This window comes from Zootoca vivipara, chromosome 10 (assembly GCF_965207765.1).
Source record: "Zootoca vivipara chromosome 10, rZooViv2.hap1.1, whole genome shotgun sequence".
Classification (NCBI taxonomy): Eukaryota; Metazoa; Chordata; class Lepidosauria; order Squamata; family Lacertidae; genus Zootoca; species Zootoca vivipara.
Genome location: NC_142593.1, coordinates 45,862,906 through 45,882,206, shown reverse-complemented (window position 1 = coordinate 45,882,206; position 19,301 = coordinate 45,862,906). Strand labels below are relative to the sequence as shown.

Sequence of the window (19,301 nt, the reverse complement as noted above, 5' to 3'; positions counted from 1 at the left end):
ATTTCAAATGTATTAGAATGTGTTTAAAGTCGGGGGGGGGGGGATCTGATCACTAGATACATGAATTCTAGAGAGTACTGCTCAACTAATCTATGTGAACCTAAAAGCTAAGTCTTTCTGGGAGCAAGGGGAAAAGAAGCTAAGTGCTGGCAAGTACTTAACCATAAGAAATACCTTAAGAAAATCAAGGGCTGTATGGAGTTAAACCATTTCCAGTACAGAAGTCCTACTATATTCGCGTAGCTTTAACATACTATTTTAAAGTTGCTTGATAGAGATTAAAAGCTAGTTATTGCCTTCAAACGAACCAACTAATGATTATAATGTGTGCTTGTTTCTATTTGTTATCATCAAGATAAGCATGAATGACTGCTTATTGCAAGCTTTGTACTGTATTTGTTTTATCAATTCTGTTTAGCCTGGAAGGAAAAGGTAAGGCTGCTTCAAAATACACCTCTCTCCTGATCTTAACTGAAAAAACCTAAAGTTTTTTGAAAACTGAATTTTATTGCCCCAAGATTATTTTTATAAAAGGAACACATCAGAAGATGGCAGTTGAATAACATAAGGTACAGTCAGCAAGATAATGATTCCATTGTATATACGGTACCATAAGTGGAATATTGGGGGATGAAGGGAGGCAGATTTTTGTAGAATCTTAAGCTATTAAAGACAAAGCACCTGTCCCCAAAATAACCTAGTTGGCCATACATTCATATGTATATAACCAGTATGGAACAAATGTACCTGGTAATGGCATTATAACATTTGGTGTGAACCCCAGCTTGCAAGAAGTACAAAATGATTAGCACTAGATATTAGAGATTAAAAAGGTAAAGGTAAAGGGACCCCTGACCATTAGGTCCAGTCGTGACCGACTCTGAGGTTGCGCGCTCATCTCGCATTATTGGCCGAGGGAGCCGGCGTACAGCTTCCAGGTCATGTGGCCAGCATGACAAAGCCGCTTCTGGCAAACCAGAGCACATGGAAACGCTGTTTACCTTCCCGCTGTAGCGGTTCCTATTTATCTACTTGCATTTTGAGGTGCTTTCGAACTGCTAGGTTGGCAGATGCTGGGACCAAGCAACGGGAGCTCACCCAGTCACAGGGATTCAAACCGCCGACCTTCTGATCAGCAAGCCCTAGGCTCAGTGGTTTAACCCACAGCGCCACCTGGGTCCCTCATATTAGAGATTAACCAGGGTTTATTGCCAGCACAATGAATTAAAATAGCAGCAAGTAAAACATAGCAACAAAGGATTCCATCAATACAAAGCTAAGTGGACTAAATACTGTATATTAAAATCTGCTTAAAAGCCACCAATGAAGAGGCCAGGATGTGGGGCCAACAATGAAAGGAACCTGTCCTTGGTACCCATCAATCTATGTTCTTGGCGATAGAAAAGAGAGTAGTGCCTATGAGGCTAATCTCAAGGCCTGGGCAAGTTCACACAGATGCAGGTGGCCCTCCAAGTTACATGGCTGCAAACGTTTTATGGCTTTAAATGTCACTACCTTAAGTTTGAACTCTAAAGCATATTACTATAACCCTATCTAGAGAATTCTTGCCAACCTAGCAGTTCGAAAGCACATCAAAATGCAAGTAGATAAATAGGAACCACTACAGTGGGAAGGTAAACGGCGTTTCCATGTGCTGCTCTGGTTCGCCAGAAGCGGCTTTGTCATGCTGGCCACATGACCTGGAAGCTATACGCCGGCTCCCTCGGCCAATAATGCGAGATGAGCGCGCAACCCCAGAGTCGGTCACGACTGGACCTAATGGTCAGGGGTCCCTTTACCTTTATCTAGAGAATATTACTTTACTGTACTGTAGTCTAGTTTGTGCAACAGACTCTGATCTGTTTGTTCAAACAGACCACTTCTCCATGTACAATCCAAAGCTGCTGAAGGGCTTTACTATATACCTGGCTATATACAGCACGCTTCCTTACTAACAACATTTCCATCATTCCTGGGTTAATATCCAGGTACCCAAAGAGTCGCAGGATGGAGCAGAAGACCCTACCACCTTCATTTAGGCCCAACTCTTCAGGAAGAATCAGAGCCACAGTAAGTATTACTTTGGAAGTGGTGATGACACTGATTTGCAATGCTTTCACCATTGCTGTTATGACAGTATTCTACTACTGCATAAGTGCCAGGCAAAAACATTCTTCTTCAACCAGCCCTTGGGCTGATTAACATTCTATGTCCTTTTAAATGTGTCTGTGGGAGGCAGTGTTATGAGTCTGTTTTGTTTTCGTTCTTATTTTTATCGTGTATGTTGTGTTTTTATGTTGTGAACCTCGCTGAGTTCTTCAGATGAGGAGCAGTATACAATTTTAAAAATACAATTTTAACTTGTTTTAAATGTTACTATTACTTACTGAATTTGTTAGGCTACTTTATCTCGCACAAGGAAACCCAAAGCAACTTACAAATGCTGCAAGCCTCCATTGGCATTTGTCCATCTCGAAGGGAGCAGCTAACAAATTCCCTCACTAAACAGGTGGCTCAGCAAAGTCATGAACCTACACCCTTATCCCCCCTTCCATCATCTTGAAAGGGAGGCTTACTTCTGGCAGGCTTGCATGGCCAGTCGGCCACTACCGGTAACCACTGGAAGGTACTGCCACGGCATTGAACAGCATCCCCCAACCCGATGCCCTCCAGATGCGTAGGCTACAGCAGCGTTCGAAACTCCCACTTGTTCTGGGCGCATTTCACGACAGGGAATGCCATTAGCGCCAGCAGTTTCTGAGCTTTGGGCACCGTGCTGCACCTAGTAAGATTTCAGATTGAAACTGCAGAGTGGAAGGAAAGGAGGACCTTTTTCTGCCTCCCCACTTCCAGCTATTCTCTAAAGACTGGAGAAGAGACCCTCTAAAGAATATTAATGGGGTGGGCAGGGGAAGGACTAGATCACGTGAAAAATGAACATAATATTCGAGCTGCAGTTCATTCATGTTCAGCTTTGTATTCTTGTTATGAAAAAAACATAACCTAGCTTTAAGGTGCCATTTAGCTGCTAGCTGGGCGCAGTATTAATAATAATAATAATAATAATAATAATGGTACAGTGGTATGGTTCTCAAATGCCTTGGTACTCGAACAACTTGGAACCTAAACACTGCAAACCCAGAAGTAAGTGTTCCGGTTCTCAAACTTTCTTCGGAAGCCGAACATTCTCTGTTTTGAGTGCCACACTTCCGTTTTGAGTGTTATGCAGAGGTTTGTTTTTGCTATTTATTTTACGTTTTTGTTTTTGTGGCTCTTTTGGTTTTGTGAATGTGGAATTTGCTACCAAGGAGTGTGGTGGAGTCTCCTTCTCTGGAGGTCTTTAAGCAGAGGCTTGACAGGCATATGTCAAGAATGCTTTGATGGTGTTTCCTGCTTGGCAGGGGGTTGGACTGGATGGCCCTTGTGGTATCTTCCAACTCTATGATTCTATGACTGTGTGGAACCCAGTTCAGCTACTGATTGATTGATTGTGTGACAAATTCATGTTGAATTGCTGTTTTAGGGGTTGTTTTAAAAAAAATTGGAACAGATCGATCCATTTTGCATTACTTTCTATGGGAAAGCGTGCCTTGGTTTTGGAACGCTTTGGTTTTGGAACGGACTTCCAAGGTACCACTGTACAGTACCTACAGTTCCCGCCAGCCCTGCAACTTCTGGAGGGCACCAGGGGGTGTGGGGTGAAGTGGGTGGGTGGGTAGAAGCCTGGCATTGAGACTGGCAGCGCACACGGGAGACCGTAAAGGGGGAGGGCAGAAAGTGTGTGTGTGTGTGTGTGAAAGAGAGAGAGAGAGAGAGAGAGAGAGAGAGAGAGAGAGAGAGAGAGAGAGAGAGACCCGCCAAGGGAGGCGGCGGCGGCGGCAGAGGACCGGACCCCCCCCCCCCGGTGGAGCCTTTCCCGCCCCCTCACGCGCGGCTTACTAGGCGCCGGCACCGCCAGCAGCTCCGAGAGGTCTGGGTAGCAGCGGTCTTCTTGGATCTGCCGGTCGATGATGCGCCCCGCATTCTCCAGCGCCTCCTGCAAGGCCGGAGCGGCCGCCGGGCTGAGAGCGACCGGCATGGCGAGGCGGAGGTGGAGAAGGCGGCGGCGGCGGCGACGTCGAACCCAAGCCCCTCAGAGTCGAAGCAAGGCCAGAACTGCGCTCCGTCGCGCCCGCGCGCCCAATCCCGGCATCCCCCGCGCGGCCGCGGGAGACACGAAGACGGGAACCGTAGAGATAGGAAGAAAAGGGTTAGAGTGATCCTCGTACGCACACTTCCTAGCTTCCGATATGGTGTGGGGTTTTTTTTTTTTGGTGCGGTGGGGAATCTCTCTCACGAGTGAGAAAGCGACCGTAGAGAAATAAGCATTCTGCGTAAAATTAACGCGAGGAAACGATTTCGTTTATTCAGGAGAAAATGTACAGTAACTGATTCCCGGGGGGGCTTACTAGCCCATTCATATCCGTGTGTTCATTCAGAAATCCAGCCGAGAAAGCGTGGCGTTACTGCATAGGATTGCAAACACGACAGGTGTTCGACTTTGCGTGGTCTTTCTGGAGTTCTCCCCCCCACCCCCGAGTCTATGCTGCGGTTTGATGTAACGCCCTGAGCCTTTGGGTAGGCTAAAACAAATGTAGATTTATTTAGTTTTTGAATTTCTGCGAGGCTCGCTGCCAAATAAATGCACATCACTGAATAACGTTGCAGGCATGAAGCGCGATCTTATGCCCACCAACAAGTAAATCCTAGGTAAGCCTCACTGAATTGCGCTGTCAAATAGGGTTGCATCCTTGTGCGTGGTGGATTGCTAACAAAAGAATACTTTTATTTTGGGGAAGTGGGTCTTGCGTGCGGGGTAAATAGTTATTTGTTCTTCTGTTACTCGACGTTACGTATTGCTTTCGCCACCTTCTGCAGTAACAGTTACAGATCCAAAAATACCTGCACAGCTTAATACATTTTTGTTATTCTATATACTACCCTCCAAAATAAATAAACATATGCAAACGAAATATAGCAGGGTTGTTTGTAACCCTGAAACTGAAACTAAGCAGTAGTTCGATTATCAACCCCGCAAGTCTTGGGCATAGTTATTCCTCCCTCCGACCACCAGGGGTCTCACTCTCGCAGCCATCGAGCGGAAGTGGCTTCCTCTCACTCAGCAGCCACTTCCTGTGGCGCCCTGTGTTGTGGTTCCTGGAGAAGGGAAGTGCGGGTCGCTCTCGGGATGGAGCAGGTGGGAGCAGAGAACGGTGAGTAGTTGGCCCTGCCAGGCTTCCCAAAGGATCTACCGGTCTTGGGTAGGAGAAGGAAGCACTGAGCGCTCTTCTTTCTTCGCAGATGCCGAGCCGGTGGCAGGACCCGACCCGGAGCTGGCAGCTACGATGGGCTTCTCAGGCTTCGGTGAGTGAGAGGCTTTCCTTGAGGCAGAGCTTTGCCTGCAGAGGGTCCCAGGTTCAGTCGAGTTATCATCATCATCATCATTTATATCCGTGATTCCCAACGTGGGGCAATTAGATTTTTAAGGGGGGCAATTCGAGAATGAGTTATTAACAGTTAATGGCCCTTTAGGCTTCCTCCATGTGAATAGTTCGCTTTTTGAATACAGTAATAAGAATTATATGTCACGGGGGGGGGGGGGTACGTACCAGGATTTTAGAGATGCTTAGGTGGGACATGGCCAAAAGAAATGTTGGGAACCACTGATTTATATACTGCACCTCCCTTTGTACGAGGATCAAGGGCGCTTTACAGTATGAAAATGCAGTCGGGTCGGAGAGTGCAGTTAAGTTTAGTAGTATCCCCTGGAGAGCCACTGCCTGTTAGCGAGGGAAATACTGAGGTAGGGAAACCTTGGTATAAGGCAATTTCCTACGTTTGTCCCACATCCATATGGGTCTACAACTCTGAGGTTGCAATTCTGCACAAGGCGCATGGAGGGTGGTGCAAGCTTTCAGACGCCCACATGTCACCAGCTGCGTACTGTCACCACCTCACTTTTGCCGAGGGTCAACATCTTGCCCTTGACCTTCTGAGCTTCTGCTGAGCTTCAGAGAAGTCCAGGAACATTGCTGAATTGCCTGTGAAACCCTGCACAGTGTCAGCAGTTGAATGCCTGCTCTTATCCTGAGGTGAGGGTGTGTATCTCAGAAGGTGGTGGACTCCCATTTCGTTGGAGGATTTTAAACAGAGGTTGGATGGATCTGTCAGGGATCCTTTGGAGGTGATTCCTGCATTGCGGGAGGCTGGACCCTACAATTCTATGTTTTTACAACCTGTAGTTGTACGGAACTATATAATGTTTCTAAAGCTTATTCCAAAGTAGAGTGTTCCACCTCTCAGTTTGTGCTGGAGCAGGTGCTGGCCAATATGTTAATGCCTAGCGTCCTGGCAAATGTCACCATGGCTACTTTTTAGTACCACAAGGTTTCTTACCGATGGAGACAAGACAAACTGTTCCTCCAGGTCCTTCTTCCCAGAATGTTCTTCTGCTTCCTCTGAATGTTCCTCTTATATGTGTGGCCACAACAAATAAAACTGAGAGTTGTATATACAGTGTGCGCATGTACGTTTTCTCTAATCTATGTGACATTTTGAAGACAATGGGAGCTGCTCAGTTGAGGTGTGTGTGGGACATTTTACTTTATGGACATTTCCAGGTATAGGGAACCCCCAGAACAGGTTTAGGTGGCATATGGAGGGGTGAGAAGTGGGGAAATGGCCTGTTGCATGAGCAGGCCTTGTTCTATGCACATATACTTCACTTAACACTAAGTTCAATTCCACCCAAAATGTTTGATCATTAAAATACTATTGCAAAAGTGTAGTAAGCTTATACACAGCTTATAATGCCCTCTATACACAGCTTGTAGACTTATGGGAGGCATCTGGTTGGAAACAAGATGTTGGACTAGATGGTACTTTGGTCTTAACAACAGGACTCTTGTGTACTTAAGAGTCAGTTGTTGCATACAAATGTTTTATCATGTCAAGGCATTCAGTTCTCACTGATTTTCATGCTTTCATTTGTATTTTTATAAATTTCTCAGGAATACTCCCCCCCCACTTTCTTATTCTTTCCCTCATCACTTAGGAAAGAAAGCTCGAACATTTGACTTCAATGCAATGTTTGAACAAACTCGAAGAACTGCTGTGGAAAGAAGTAGGAAGATCCTGGGTGAGAGAGGCTATTTCATATACTGTATGCCTGTTGTGGTCTCTTCCAACTCTATGATTCTATATCAATGGTTTGATTTGCCCTTCATTCGTTTGATTTGTAGCCCAGAGCACCTTCTGGCAGTTTTCCTTAAATGTTAATAGCTTTGTTAATAGTTCACAACGTAAGGCAATTTAAAATGGTTTGGAGGGTGACCGAATAAAAATGGCACGGTAAACATTGAATGAGTAAAAATGGCACGGCAAACATTATTTATTTATTTATTACCCACCTTTCACCTTAAGGTCTCAGGGCAGTTTACAACATTAAAACACAGCATTAAGATCATTTAAAAATAGCTTAAAATCTCTTTAACAACAACAACAGCACAGACCAAAGCAACCCTTACCACAAATAAATGTTCCAAAAAGGCACCTGTAAAGTAATGCTTTTTATAGGCAGCTTCGTATTAAGTGCCTGCTTCTTAAAGAGGTGCTGCAAAGTAAAAAGGCATGGGAGGTAGTTTCTCTGGGGCAGTGCCTGGAAGTTAGAGGGACTTTGGTTCCTGGGTCCTGGAACTTTTCTCCTCCTCCAGCTGCACCAGCTGTCAGTGGAAATCTTTGGGGAAAGATCTAGCAGCCATGTTCTTTTAGCTGTTGGCAGAGGCCAGAGCATCTCAATTGCACTCATTTTTGTGAGCCCAGCATAAAAGTACATCAAGCCCATGCTCACAGCTGCTTACTTTCCTCCTTTTACAGACAGTAGTCTCAGGGCTTCAGGATGTGATTTTTTTTCCCCCAGTGGGAAAACAATGTAAGGGTTAAGCTCCAGATTGAACTCCCCTCCACACTTTCTGTGGCTGTTTTATGTAAAATAATGGACAATTGGGCACATCTCTTAAACCACATGCTTAACAGAAGAGTGTATTTTTTAAAAGGGGGGTAGTAACCATTTCCTCAGTCTGCCTTGGCTTTAGCTACCAGAAAGGAGCTGAAATAAAAACATCCTAAAAGGTGCAAAATCTTTGGCAAGTTCCCCAGTTAAGGAATAGACTAAATAACTTGACATTTTTTTATTTTCCAGGCAAACTTAAAGCCTCTCAGTTCTCTGGAGAGGTTGGTTTTACTATAGCCTGGTTCAGAAAATGAAAGGTAGCTGATTTAATTAATAGACTTTCTAAGTAGAAAATCTCACTGCAAAAGGTAGGAGAGAGATACCAAACTATGGCATACCACTTGTACATCTCACTTGTATAAATTGGCTTTCCTTTCCTTCCCCCTGCAGCCGTTCATGAGCCCCCTCTGAAATGGATGAGGGAATGGACAGATGGCTTCGGGGGGAGAGGAGAAGAGGAATGGGAGGTCCTATTACAGGGGTCCCCAGACTACGGCCCCCGGGCCGGATGCGGCCCAATTGGCCTCCCAATCCGGCCCGCGACGACGCCCGCTGCCGACGCCCGTTCTTGCAACGCACTGCGCGGCGGCGCACTTCCAGATCTGAAAAAATCGCCGAAAATCGTTTCTGCGCATGCGTATGGGCCTCTCCCGACCCAGAAGAGGTCATTTCCGGTGCACTTCCGGGTCGGGGGAGGTGCACTTCCGGGTCGGGGGAGGCCATACGCATGCGCACAAACAATTTCCGGCGATTTTTCCGGCCTGGAAGCGCGCCACCGCGCCAGTAAATGGGTGTGCACATGCGCACTGGCGCGTACTCCCCCACCCTCCAGCCCACTGCGCAAGCACTCCTCCGCGCGGCGGGCACCGGCCCGAAGGCGGGTAAGTCTGGGGACCCCTGTCCTATTACATCTGTTATGATGTTGGATCTTGCCCAGAAACTTGAAAGGCTGTGTTTTCTTTTCCTGTGAAGCTTACCTTTACGGGGAGGGGTGGGCAACCTGTGGCCCTCCAATGTTGTTAAAAATCTCCGTTAAGCCATACCCACCATGGCCAATGACCAGGGATGATGGGAGATGAAGTCCAGCAACATCTGGAGGGCCAAAGGTTTGCCGTCACTGCCTTATATCAGCAGATAGCATGAAAACTAGGACATGTTAGTCTATGGCTGTTTGATCTTCAGTGTTACAGGTTTGGTGTTTTTTTTTTTTAATGATTTGAATTATCATCATTCCAGACATCTTAAAACCAAAATGAAGGCTTCAGAGCAGGCACCAAATTTCTCCTTTGTACTTTATTTATTCAGAAGAGCGTGAGAACAAGGCAGCTGAGAAAGAAACAGAACTTGAAAGCCGATGTGAAGGTATTGAGTCTTCAGCCGCGTCCTTACGCCCAGTAGTGAAAACATCTTCTAAGTAAGTAGATATAATGGAAACATGTGACTCTGTATCTTTTTTCTGGTAGAATGAGAGGCACTTTTCATGCAAGATGGCACCGCACTGTAAACCATATTACTTAACAACCAATGTTTGGAGTTAGCTGGCACACTTTTCAAGAACAGTTTGGTCTTTGATTTTCCAGTGTTTCTTATGCCTGGACATTCTCTGGGCAGGCAGCAGTAGCTGTTGCCAGCAGTGATAGAAAAAGGCTGCAATCTTTATGCACGCTTACTAGGAAATAAGCTCCAATAAGTGCAAATGTCAACAGTGCAAACCTATGCATGGTCAAAGCTTTGCTTTAGCATTTAAAGCCTTGAGCAACTTGAATCCAGGTTATCTAAGGCAGTGGTCCTCAACCTTGGGCCTCCAGATGTTTTTGGCCTTGTAGTCTCAAAACATCTGGAGGCCCAAGGTTGAGGACCACTGATCTAAGGGACCACCTCACCCGATATATGCCTGTCTGACAACTGCATTTCTCAGACAGGGCATTGCTAAGAGTACCACATGCTGGCACCGTTCTCTTCCTTGCTGAAAAGGTGCTGGCTGGAAAGCTAGGACTCAGAAGCTCTTTCCCCACATTTGCAGCCATTTTGGTTCATACTCTGCTACTCGCAGGATTGAGGCCAGGGGCTACTGCCACCAAGGCAGAAGGAGATGATCACACATCTTGCGAGAAGGGTCATAGCTCAGGGTAGAGCACCTGCTTTGCATGCAGAAGCAATCCCCAGCATCTCCAGGTAGGACTGAGAAACATTTCCTGCCTGAAACCCTGGAGAGGCACTGCTAGTTAGCTTTGACCAGTGTTCTTCAACTTTCAGTGCTCACATGATGTTGGACTGTAGTTCCCATCATCCTCAGTCATCTTAAGGTTAGCTGGCCACTTAAGGTTAAAGAACACTGGTCTACACAAACTGGCAGTGGCTCTCCAGGGTTTCATACAGGATATCTAACAACATCTGGGCACCCAACGTTGAAGAATATTGGTATAGACCAGGCATGTCCAACAGGTAGATCATGATCTACCAGTAGATCACTGGAAGTCTGCAGTAGATCACTGGTAGATCACTGGCTTCCCCCAAAGAAGCTGAACAACTGTGGCTCCCCTAAAAAAAGCTCAACATTTTACCTCCTCCCTGAAAAAACTCAACAAGTTTGACCTGAACCCCCTCAAAATGGGCCTTCCGCCTTCCTTAAAAAACTCAACAACTTTGACCTGAACTCCAAAAAAGGGGGTAGATCACTGCCAGTTTTTTAACTCTGTGAGTAGATCGCAGTCTCTTGGGAGTTGTCCACCCCTGGTATAGACGATACTGAGCTTCACAGACAAATGCTCTGATTCCATATAAGGCAGTTTCCTACATTCCTATCTTTCTCGCCCACTCTGCACTGGCTGCCAGACACGGTGTCCTCCGTTCACCAATCTGTGGCACCACGTGGGCAAATGTGTCGGGGAGAAAAGGGTAGGCTGGGGACTTCAGCAATGAGCACACAGAGGCAGGTGCTATGAAAATGACCCCTGCCACTATACATCTCATATTTTTGTTCACCTAGGGATTCATCTGGTAGTGAAAGTGAAGACAGCTCAGATGAAGAACCAATTGGCCCCCCTTTGCCACCCCAAGGGTCAGTGGAAGATTCCGATGATGAACTCATTGGCCCTCCGCTGCCTCCTGGATATAAGGGCAGTGATGATGAGGATGACGAGGACAACACCCTGGAAGAAGATGAGGTCAGTTTTTATTCTCTCGGCGTTTCTGCTGTGTCGTCTTCTGTTTTAGTGTTGATTGATGGCACTTCTATTCTGGCCCTCCTCCCAGGTTGCTCAGAGCGTTCTCCCCTCCCACCTGTTTTACAGACACAGCAACCCTGTGAGGTAGGTTAGGCCAAGAGAGCAAGTGACCGGCAATGAGAAATCCATGTCAGAGTGACAATATGCATCTGGATCACCTGTGGGGCGGAGGGGAGTCCATTGCATGAGTGGAAATCCTTGCACTGATGATAATCATCAATAGAATACCTCCCTTTGGGCTGTAGCCAACTAAGTTCTACTTTGAGTGCACCCATTGAAATTAATGGACATGATTGACTTTGCTCCATTAATTTCAGTGGGTCTACCCTCCATACCCTGCTTGCACCCCAGGGAGGTCACCTTGGTGCTGCGGTTTGACTTCACCCCTGGAGGCACACTCCATTGTCTCTCGAGGCAGATGAATGCCAACAACCCTGCATAAAATGCGATGGATACACCCCTTTGCCTTTGTACAGAATGTCAGTGGCAAGCCGTCTATAGATGCCTGTTTTGTGCACACAGAATTATTTCTTTGTAATGTTCTGTGTGACCAGACACTGGGGAGTGCTATGGGAAACCCAAAAGCAGGGTATTATTAGCCAGCAACTGATATTCAGAGGCACATTGCTTCAGTCCTCAAAGCAGCATTATAAGCCAGCATAGCTAGTATTTGTAACCTTCCTGAATTTGTCTAATGGTATTTTAAAGCTGTCAATGACTTGGTGGCCATCACCACAACTGTTGGCAATGAATTTCATTGTTTACCACTGCAGTGTGTGAAGAACCTCCTTTTGTGTATCTTTATTATCCTACAATTCAACTTGATCCTGGGTTTTAGCATTACAGACGAAGGAGAAAAACTGCTTCCTGTTTGCTTTTTTGAAACCATGCATCTGTTGCACTTAATCTTTCTAAGAAATTTATAGTCTCAAATATTGTAACCTTCCTTATAGGGGAGTCATTTCAGTCGCCTGATAATGTTGCTTTCTCTTCTGCACCGTTTCCAACTCTACAATATCCTTTTTGAGCTGTGCCATTTAGAACTGGTCAATGCTTTAATAGCGCTAAACCTAAGATTCCCAGTGGAGCGGGAAGATTTTAGTGACAAATACTAGAGATGTAATTTTTTAAAGCCATCTAAACCACGTGTGTGAAGATTGTTTGTTTGACAAATGAGTTTTGAGATAGCAGAAAGAAGAGAAGAGAAAGGAAGGCACAAAATCATACAAAGAATTTCAAATAGCACAGCAGCATCCCCCAACCTTGTGCCCTCTAAACATCTGGGGACCACAACTCCCTTCATTCCTAACCATTGGGATTTGTTGTCCAGAAATTGGGAAAAGCTGTAGTAGTCTTGGATTGCAGAATCCCTTGCAAAAAAAAAAAAAGCCTGAGAGAGAAGTCTCTTGCAGAGCCTGTTTGGTCATCTGATTTACAAAGGAGATAATCACCTGGGAATTGTACTTCATACTAAACTTATGGGAAAATGAGACTGTTGGGAGTCAGCTCCAGCCAGCATGATCAATGGTCAGGGTTGATGGGAGTTGTAGTTCAGGAACATATGGCAGGCCACAGGTTCCCCTCCCTGCTCTAGGTGGTGCTGTTGATCTATTTTGGGATGCAGGAGTTCACCACAGTTTCATATTGTAAAGTTTCTCAAACTGTTAATTGTTTGTGGTTATTGTTTTGGACTCTTAATTTGTTCCCTTTTATTTCCATGTAGTGGTTCATATGGATGTTTCCATAATTCAACAAGTGTTTGCTTCTTTAAAGACCAATGGTTTTAAGTGTTAGGTAGATTTATGCTAGCTACTCACTGTTAGGTGATCACATTTGAAAGAAGAGAAGTTTTGCTTCCTATCTTTGGAGTTTCCTTAGAAAAGCAGGTTTCCTTTTGTTGAGCATTATTTTAATACTGTTTGATCCTCAGTTGAAGGGACCTTAAACGTGCAAGAATTTGTTAGTTTTGCAGCTGTTCTCTAATACAGTACTTTAACACACATACATTGTTTATAGGTGGATTCAACTGATTTCCTTTTCCTTTGTTTCTCCCTCTCCTGGATTGTAATTCATTGAACATTCTCACATGAACAGAATTTTTGAGCACTCTTTAAGATATGGGTAAATGTCTGCAGCCATCATTCACAGCTGTATAATGTAATATGTGCACCTTTAAAAAAAGGGAATACAAAAACCTTATAAGCGAAAAGTAACATGTTTAACTTCCTTTCACAAATCATACCAAATTGCTTTCCCCAAAGGAACACAGCAGTCATAAAGTTAAGATTCATTTTTTAAACATCACTTTTATGAGGCTGTTACTTGATTGAATCATATGTAAACCTTTCAATTTAACCTCCGACGGGTATTCTGAGTGACAATTTTAAATGTTAGTGCTATTTAACATTTTTGCTTCATTTTTGGAAATACCATTTGTGAAGATTTATTGATGGTATGTTGTTTTACTGTGTAGGTATTATAGAAAAAAAATGTTTGAATGCAATGAAGTCTTAAAGGGATAGCCATTCATTTACTGTATTTTTAATACTTGAAAGTAGTTGTGTATTGTTGTTGTTTGGCCACCTTCTCATGAGGTGGCCAAAGTATTGGAGCCTCAGCTTCAGGATCTGTCCTTCCAGTGAGCACTCGGGGCTGATTTTCTCATTTTCCTACTCATATTGAAATACTGCCCTTCAATGAGGCCAAACTTAGATTCGCAAAATGTTTAGGGGTATGTGTGCCCCTGCGACCCCCCCAGAAAAGAAAGCACTGCCTGTATTAACAGTCACTAAACTAGTTTTCTTCATTTTTGCTTTGGGCTAACAAATTAGTTTCATAACCTTTGCATGGAGTGTTTTCAGTTTTTCAGTGCTCAAATATGGGAAATGTGCCGAAATTGGAACTAAAAATGAAGGCTGTGACTGTCATTTGGTTGTGATGTGGGCAGGAGTTAGTGGGACAGGCTGGCTATGTGGGTAAAGAGCAGCAGGTCTTTTGGCAAGGGTGTTCATTTATTTTTTAGTCTTTTTTTTTTAAAAAAATTGTATTTCCATGTTAGAAGTGTAGGTGGCTTTCTAGCTGTCTGTCTAAAACCATGACACAAAACGGAGAAAGAGAGACTGACAAACACATCAAGTATAATAAGGCAGGGAGATTATAAATTAGTAGATTGGCAAAGAAGAAAGAACTTATGCAGGTTTTATTCTTCACTAGATTCAGGTAAAAGATTTATTACTACTATTGTTACAGAATATCATCAACATTAATCTCCGTGAGAACAAGGTTGAATGGTTTGTCACTCAACATTTTCCTTTCCGTCTCCAAAACAGATTCAGATTGACCCATGTTGTCATTGCAGTTGTCTCATCCGTATGATTTTTTCAGGAGTTTAGTGAAAAAGGAGTTCTACGTCTGTTTACAATCAGCTGTGCCATTTTGACCCTACAATAATCAGATCAATTCCTGTTTTCTGTTGTTCAGAAAAAAGGCACTTTCTTATTGTAAGGCTGGCACGCGAATGCGTTTCAGGCTGTCTGTTTCTGAGGAATTTTGCTCTGCATTCAGTAGGCTAGGTTGCAATAAGTTGCTTGCAGCATTGGGGCTGTGTGCTAGGGCTGACTCTATACTACAGCTCTAAACAAACTACTATTAAGAATTATATCAGTTTCACTTCATTCATTATTATTAGTGTTAAAGCTGTAATGCCTGCACAATTATTTTACCCGAAGTGTTATTTTAAGTACCCACATAGCTGACTTGCACAAAAATGCACAGTGCAGTGGAATGTGTATCCTAGGTGTGATTTTTACATATACGTTTCATTTAATATACTGCAGAGAGATTGAAAGAAGCATTGAGGACAAAGCTGGCATTTGTCCAGGGTGGCATTTGCTGTTTGCTGTGGCTTTGAAGTTGAATAAACCTGCAATCATTTATTGAAAACATGTTACTCTGGGAACGTGGAGCGATTTGGAAGTAGGACTTGAGTGGAATACTAGGATTTTCACTGAACAGGGAAGCGATGGTGGTGAGTGAACAGGACATAACAGGTAGATTGTTTGGTAGTACTCCAGGTTGAGCCACTCCAAAGGTTGTACCTCAGAGTGGGTACAAAACCAAGGAGGAGCCTAGGAAGGAGCTCTTCCTAGACTGCAGAAGATACTCAAGGAGGGTAGACTAGAAGCTACCTTCAGCCTGATGCTGCGGAGCTCAAGGGCAGATGTTGAGCCATCTTGCAGTCCATATTCCTTTCTCCAAGTGAAGTTCAAGCACTTTATCATTTCAGCGGAAGAAACGCCCTGCTGGATCAGGCCATGGTCCATCTAGTCCAGCATCCTGTTCCCACAGTGGCCAACCAGATACCCATGCAGGACATGAGTGCCATAGCAGTCTCCCCACTTGTGCTCCCCAACAACTGGTACTCAGAGGCATACCTCATCCAGCTGTGGATGAAAAACATGGCCATCATGGATGGTAACCCCTGATAGAATTATATTCCATGAATCTATCTAATCCATTTTTTTAAAGCAATCCAAGTTGGTGGCCATCACTACTGCTTGTAGGAGCAAGTTCCAGAGTTTTAACTACAGTATGTTAACTTTTATCTGCCCTGAATATTTCAACATTCAGCTTCCTTGGATATTTGAATTCTAGTAAAATGAGAGAGGGAGAAAAATTTGCCACTATCCACTTTGTCTATGCACAATCTTATAAACTTCTATCATTACGGTATATCCCTCCTTGCTTTTTTTTTTCTAAATTCAAATGTTCCACATAGAGGGAGTTGCTCCAGCCCCTTGATCATTCTGGTTGTCCTTTTCTGAACCTTTTCCAGCTCTACAACATCTTTTTGGAGGTGAGGCAACTACAACTGGGATTCTTGACTAACGCACATGCTTTGTTCTGTTCCTCCTCCACCATGTCGCCTCATTAGGGTCTGAAAACAGTCCCGCCATTCCATTCAAGTCTGAATTCCAAATTCCCGTCCCTTTCAAGCTTGTCACATTTACAAGAAAGGACTGGATATTCTGACCTTGGTCCATGCCTTCCCATAACTAAAGGAATCAAAGGATTTAATAGCAGGAGTAAATAGAGACCAACTAAGTTTGTTCTGGGTATAAGCTTTCGTGTGCATGCACACTTCTTCAGATACCAAGCTTATACCCACAACAAACTTAGTTGGTCTCTAAGGTGCTACTGGACCATTTTTTAAATTATTTTGACTGCGTCAGACCAACACGGCAACCTACCTGAATGTAATGGCAGGAAGTTTGCATTTGACCCTGATTCTCAGCTAATGAGGATCAAGTCCACCAGGGCTGCAAACAACTTGCAGCCTATGAGAGGTAACAACCCTGTAAATGCAGAAGTGGGTCCCTGAGTTAATGGGGGTTCCAGAGCGGGTCCTATTCAGCTATGATAATTTGCCAAAATTACACTTGCATGAGATGCTTGTTATGTACAGTAGGAGGAGGGCATCACTGGTGGGGTGTGGTAGTGATGGAAGGGAATGATTGGTACACCAGTGAGCAGTGTGGGCCCCAGACTAAGGGCTGGTATGTAGTGTTAAAACTAAAGATCAGTGTGCATGGAATATAAATACATTTGTTAATCCTGCATCTGCTACCCCTTATCTTTCATCGAAAGAACCAAGCCCATATCCAAACATTCACAGCTCTGGCAGGCTGGAGTTGTAATGGTGCTTGGTAATGCAGTCCACAATGATCAAACTGAACCTGTGCCATTGTTCTCATTGAAGTGGCATTTGCAGAGACGAGGAGCTCAGAATTAAACACCAGTATCACTTGACCTGGTCTTTGTGAAAAAGAGATGGCTTATGGTACAAGCACTGGACTTGAAATACTTGGATAACCTAGAAATGATTTCACTCCATATGGAGTAGGATAGGCCATGCTGTACAGTGTTCGAAATTCCCATTGTTCTAGGCATATTATGCAACAGAGAATTTTATTAGAGTGAGCGGTTTCTGAGCTCTGGGTGCTGTACTGTGCCTAAGATTCCAGATTAAAACTGCAGAGTGGAAGGAAAGGAGGACCTTTTCCTGCCTCCCCACTTTCAGCTACTCTCTGAAGACTGGAGAAGAGACCCTCTTAAGAATGTTAGGGGGGTGGTCAGGGAAAGGACTAGACCATGGGGAAAATGAACATGATATTTTTAGCTGCTCGGTCTAGACAGCATCTTAAAAAGCAGAGACATCACCTTGCCTACAAAGGTCCGTATAGTTAAAGCTATGGTTTTCCCAGTAGTGATGTATGGAAGTGAGAGCTGGACCATAAAGAAGGCTGATCGCCGAAGAATTGATGCTTTTGAATTATGGTGCTGGAGGAGACTCTTGAGAGTCCCATGGACTGCAAGAAGATCAAACCTATCCATTCTTCAGGAAATCAGCCCTGAGTGCTCACTGGAAGGACAGATCCTGAAGCTGAGGCTCCAGTACTTTGGCCACCTCATGAGAAGAGAAGACTCCCTGGAAAAGACCCTGATGTTGTGAAAGATTGAGGGCACTAGGAGAAGGGGAAGACAGAGGACGAGATGGTTGGACAGTGTTCTCGAAGCTACGAACATGAGTTTGACCAAACTGCAGGAGGCAGTGCAAGACAGGAGTGGCTGGCGTGCTATGGTCCATGGGGTCACGAAGAGTCGGACACGACTAAACAACAACAACAACAACAACAACAACAACAACATTTTAGCTGCAGTTCATTCATTTTCAGCTTTGTATTCTTGTAATAAAAAAGCACACCTAGACAGTTGGTTGTTCAACAAATGTTTGGTTTGAGGTGCCATTTAGCTCCTAGCTTTCATATCTCAGTTTCTAACACTGATGCTGTATAGACGTTCTGGCAGATGAGTCAGGGTTTGTGCATGAATAAGTGAGACAGAAAGCTAGGAATGGGCTGCTTTAAGGCCATTATTGTATGATCCAGTACAGGGCAGGGGTAGGGAACCTGCGGCTATCCAAAGGTTGGTGGACCATTGGCCATGCTGGCTGAGACTGTTGGAGGCTGGAGTCCAACAGCAGCTAGAGTGGGTCAGGATCTTCAGCCCTGGCTCCAATATCAGATTCCTAACAAATAATGTGAACTTATGTAGCATAGTGGTTAAGCCGACGCTCACATAATTGAGACTGAGCTACCGGTACATTGAATATAGGGGGACATATTTCTGAGTGCACAGGACTGGACTTCACAAAACTGAACCGAACCAGGACATTTCTGATGTAAATATCACCCTATTTACTAAGTAGTTAAACAAAGTACTAAACTCTTCTCCCTGTCCCATGTGCTACGTGTGGATAATGGTTACCTAACTTTACAAGGCTGTTGTAAGGATCGCTGAGATGATGTTTTTGAGTAGTTTTAGAGCAGGGATGGGAAACTTGTGGTCCTCCAGATGTTGGACTGCAGCTGCTGTCATCACTGACCATTGGCCATGCTGATTAGAGTTGGAGTTGAACAACATCTGGAAAGCCACAGGTTCCCCATTGGTGCTTTAAATACTCTAAAGTGCTATAAATGTAAAGTAGGCTATCCGGATATGGGATTTTGAGTTCTTCAAAGGAAAAGTGGGGTATTGGAGGAATAAACAAATAACAGAATAATTATGTTTATGGCATAACTGATATAACTAATTACTTACCTACAGATTAAAATATAGCAATATTTGAACAGCAATTATTCCCATTTAATTTTGCTCCCCTCGGAGAGATATCTGTTTTTAAAAACGTTTAAGAAAAACTGCAAGTTCCACTGGGCAAATGAAATTTATGAAATGAAATTGTGGATTTCCATAATGCAAATGGGCAGAAATCACTTGGTTTCAACCCCTATAACATCACTGATGGAAATAAATGAGAATCTGGAACCTCAGGCCCTTTTCCTGGACCACACCGTTTCCCTTCTAGTCCTGCTTTTCATCCTCCTTGAGTGTTTCTGCATGGCTGGAATTCTGATAATTCTGATAATTCTGCTTACTTCCTGCGTGCAGGATGGAGAGGGGTGTGT

The 19,301-nt window shown here is 44.3% G+C and overlaps 2 protein-coding genes across 2 annotated transcripts in view; one reads left to right on the top strand and one right to left on the bottom strand.

The window, feature by feature from the left end:
- Positions 1 to 4,211, bottom strand: part of NUP155 (nucleoporin 155) — a 34,415-nt gene extending 30,204 nt beyond the window's left edge. The window contains exon 1 of the mRNA XM_035100644.3: positions 3,940 to 4,211. Coding sequence (XP_034956535.1) covers positions 3,940 to 4,078 — 139 coding nt within the window. The 5' untranslated portion in view covers positions 4,079 to 4,211. The remainder of the gene's footprint in view (positions 1 to 3,939) is intronic.
- Positions 4,212 to 5,176: 965 nt separating this feature from the next.
- WDR70 (WD repeat domain 70) overlaps positions 5,177 to 19,301 on the top strand; it is a 113,957-nt gene continuing 99,832 nt past the window's right edge. Inside the window, exons 1-5 of the mRNA XM_035100358.3 lie at positions 5,177 to 5,252; positions 5,341 to 5,403; positions 7,094 to 7,177; positions 9,356 to 9,464; positions 11,040 to 11,217. Coding sequence (XP_034956249.3) covers positions 5,228 to 5,252; positions 5,341 to 5,403; positions 7,094 to 7,177; positions 9,356 to 9,464; positions 11,040 to 11,217 — 459 coding nt within the window. The 5' untranslated portion in view covers positions 5,177 to 5,227. The remainder of the gene's footprint in view (positions 5,253 to 5,340; positions 5,404 to 7,093; positions 7,178 to 9,355; positions 9,465 to 11,039; positions 11,218 to 19,301) is intronic.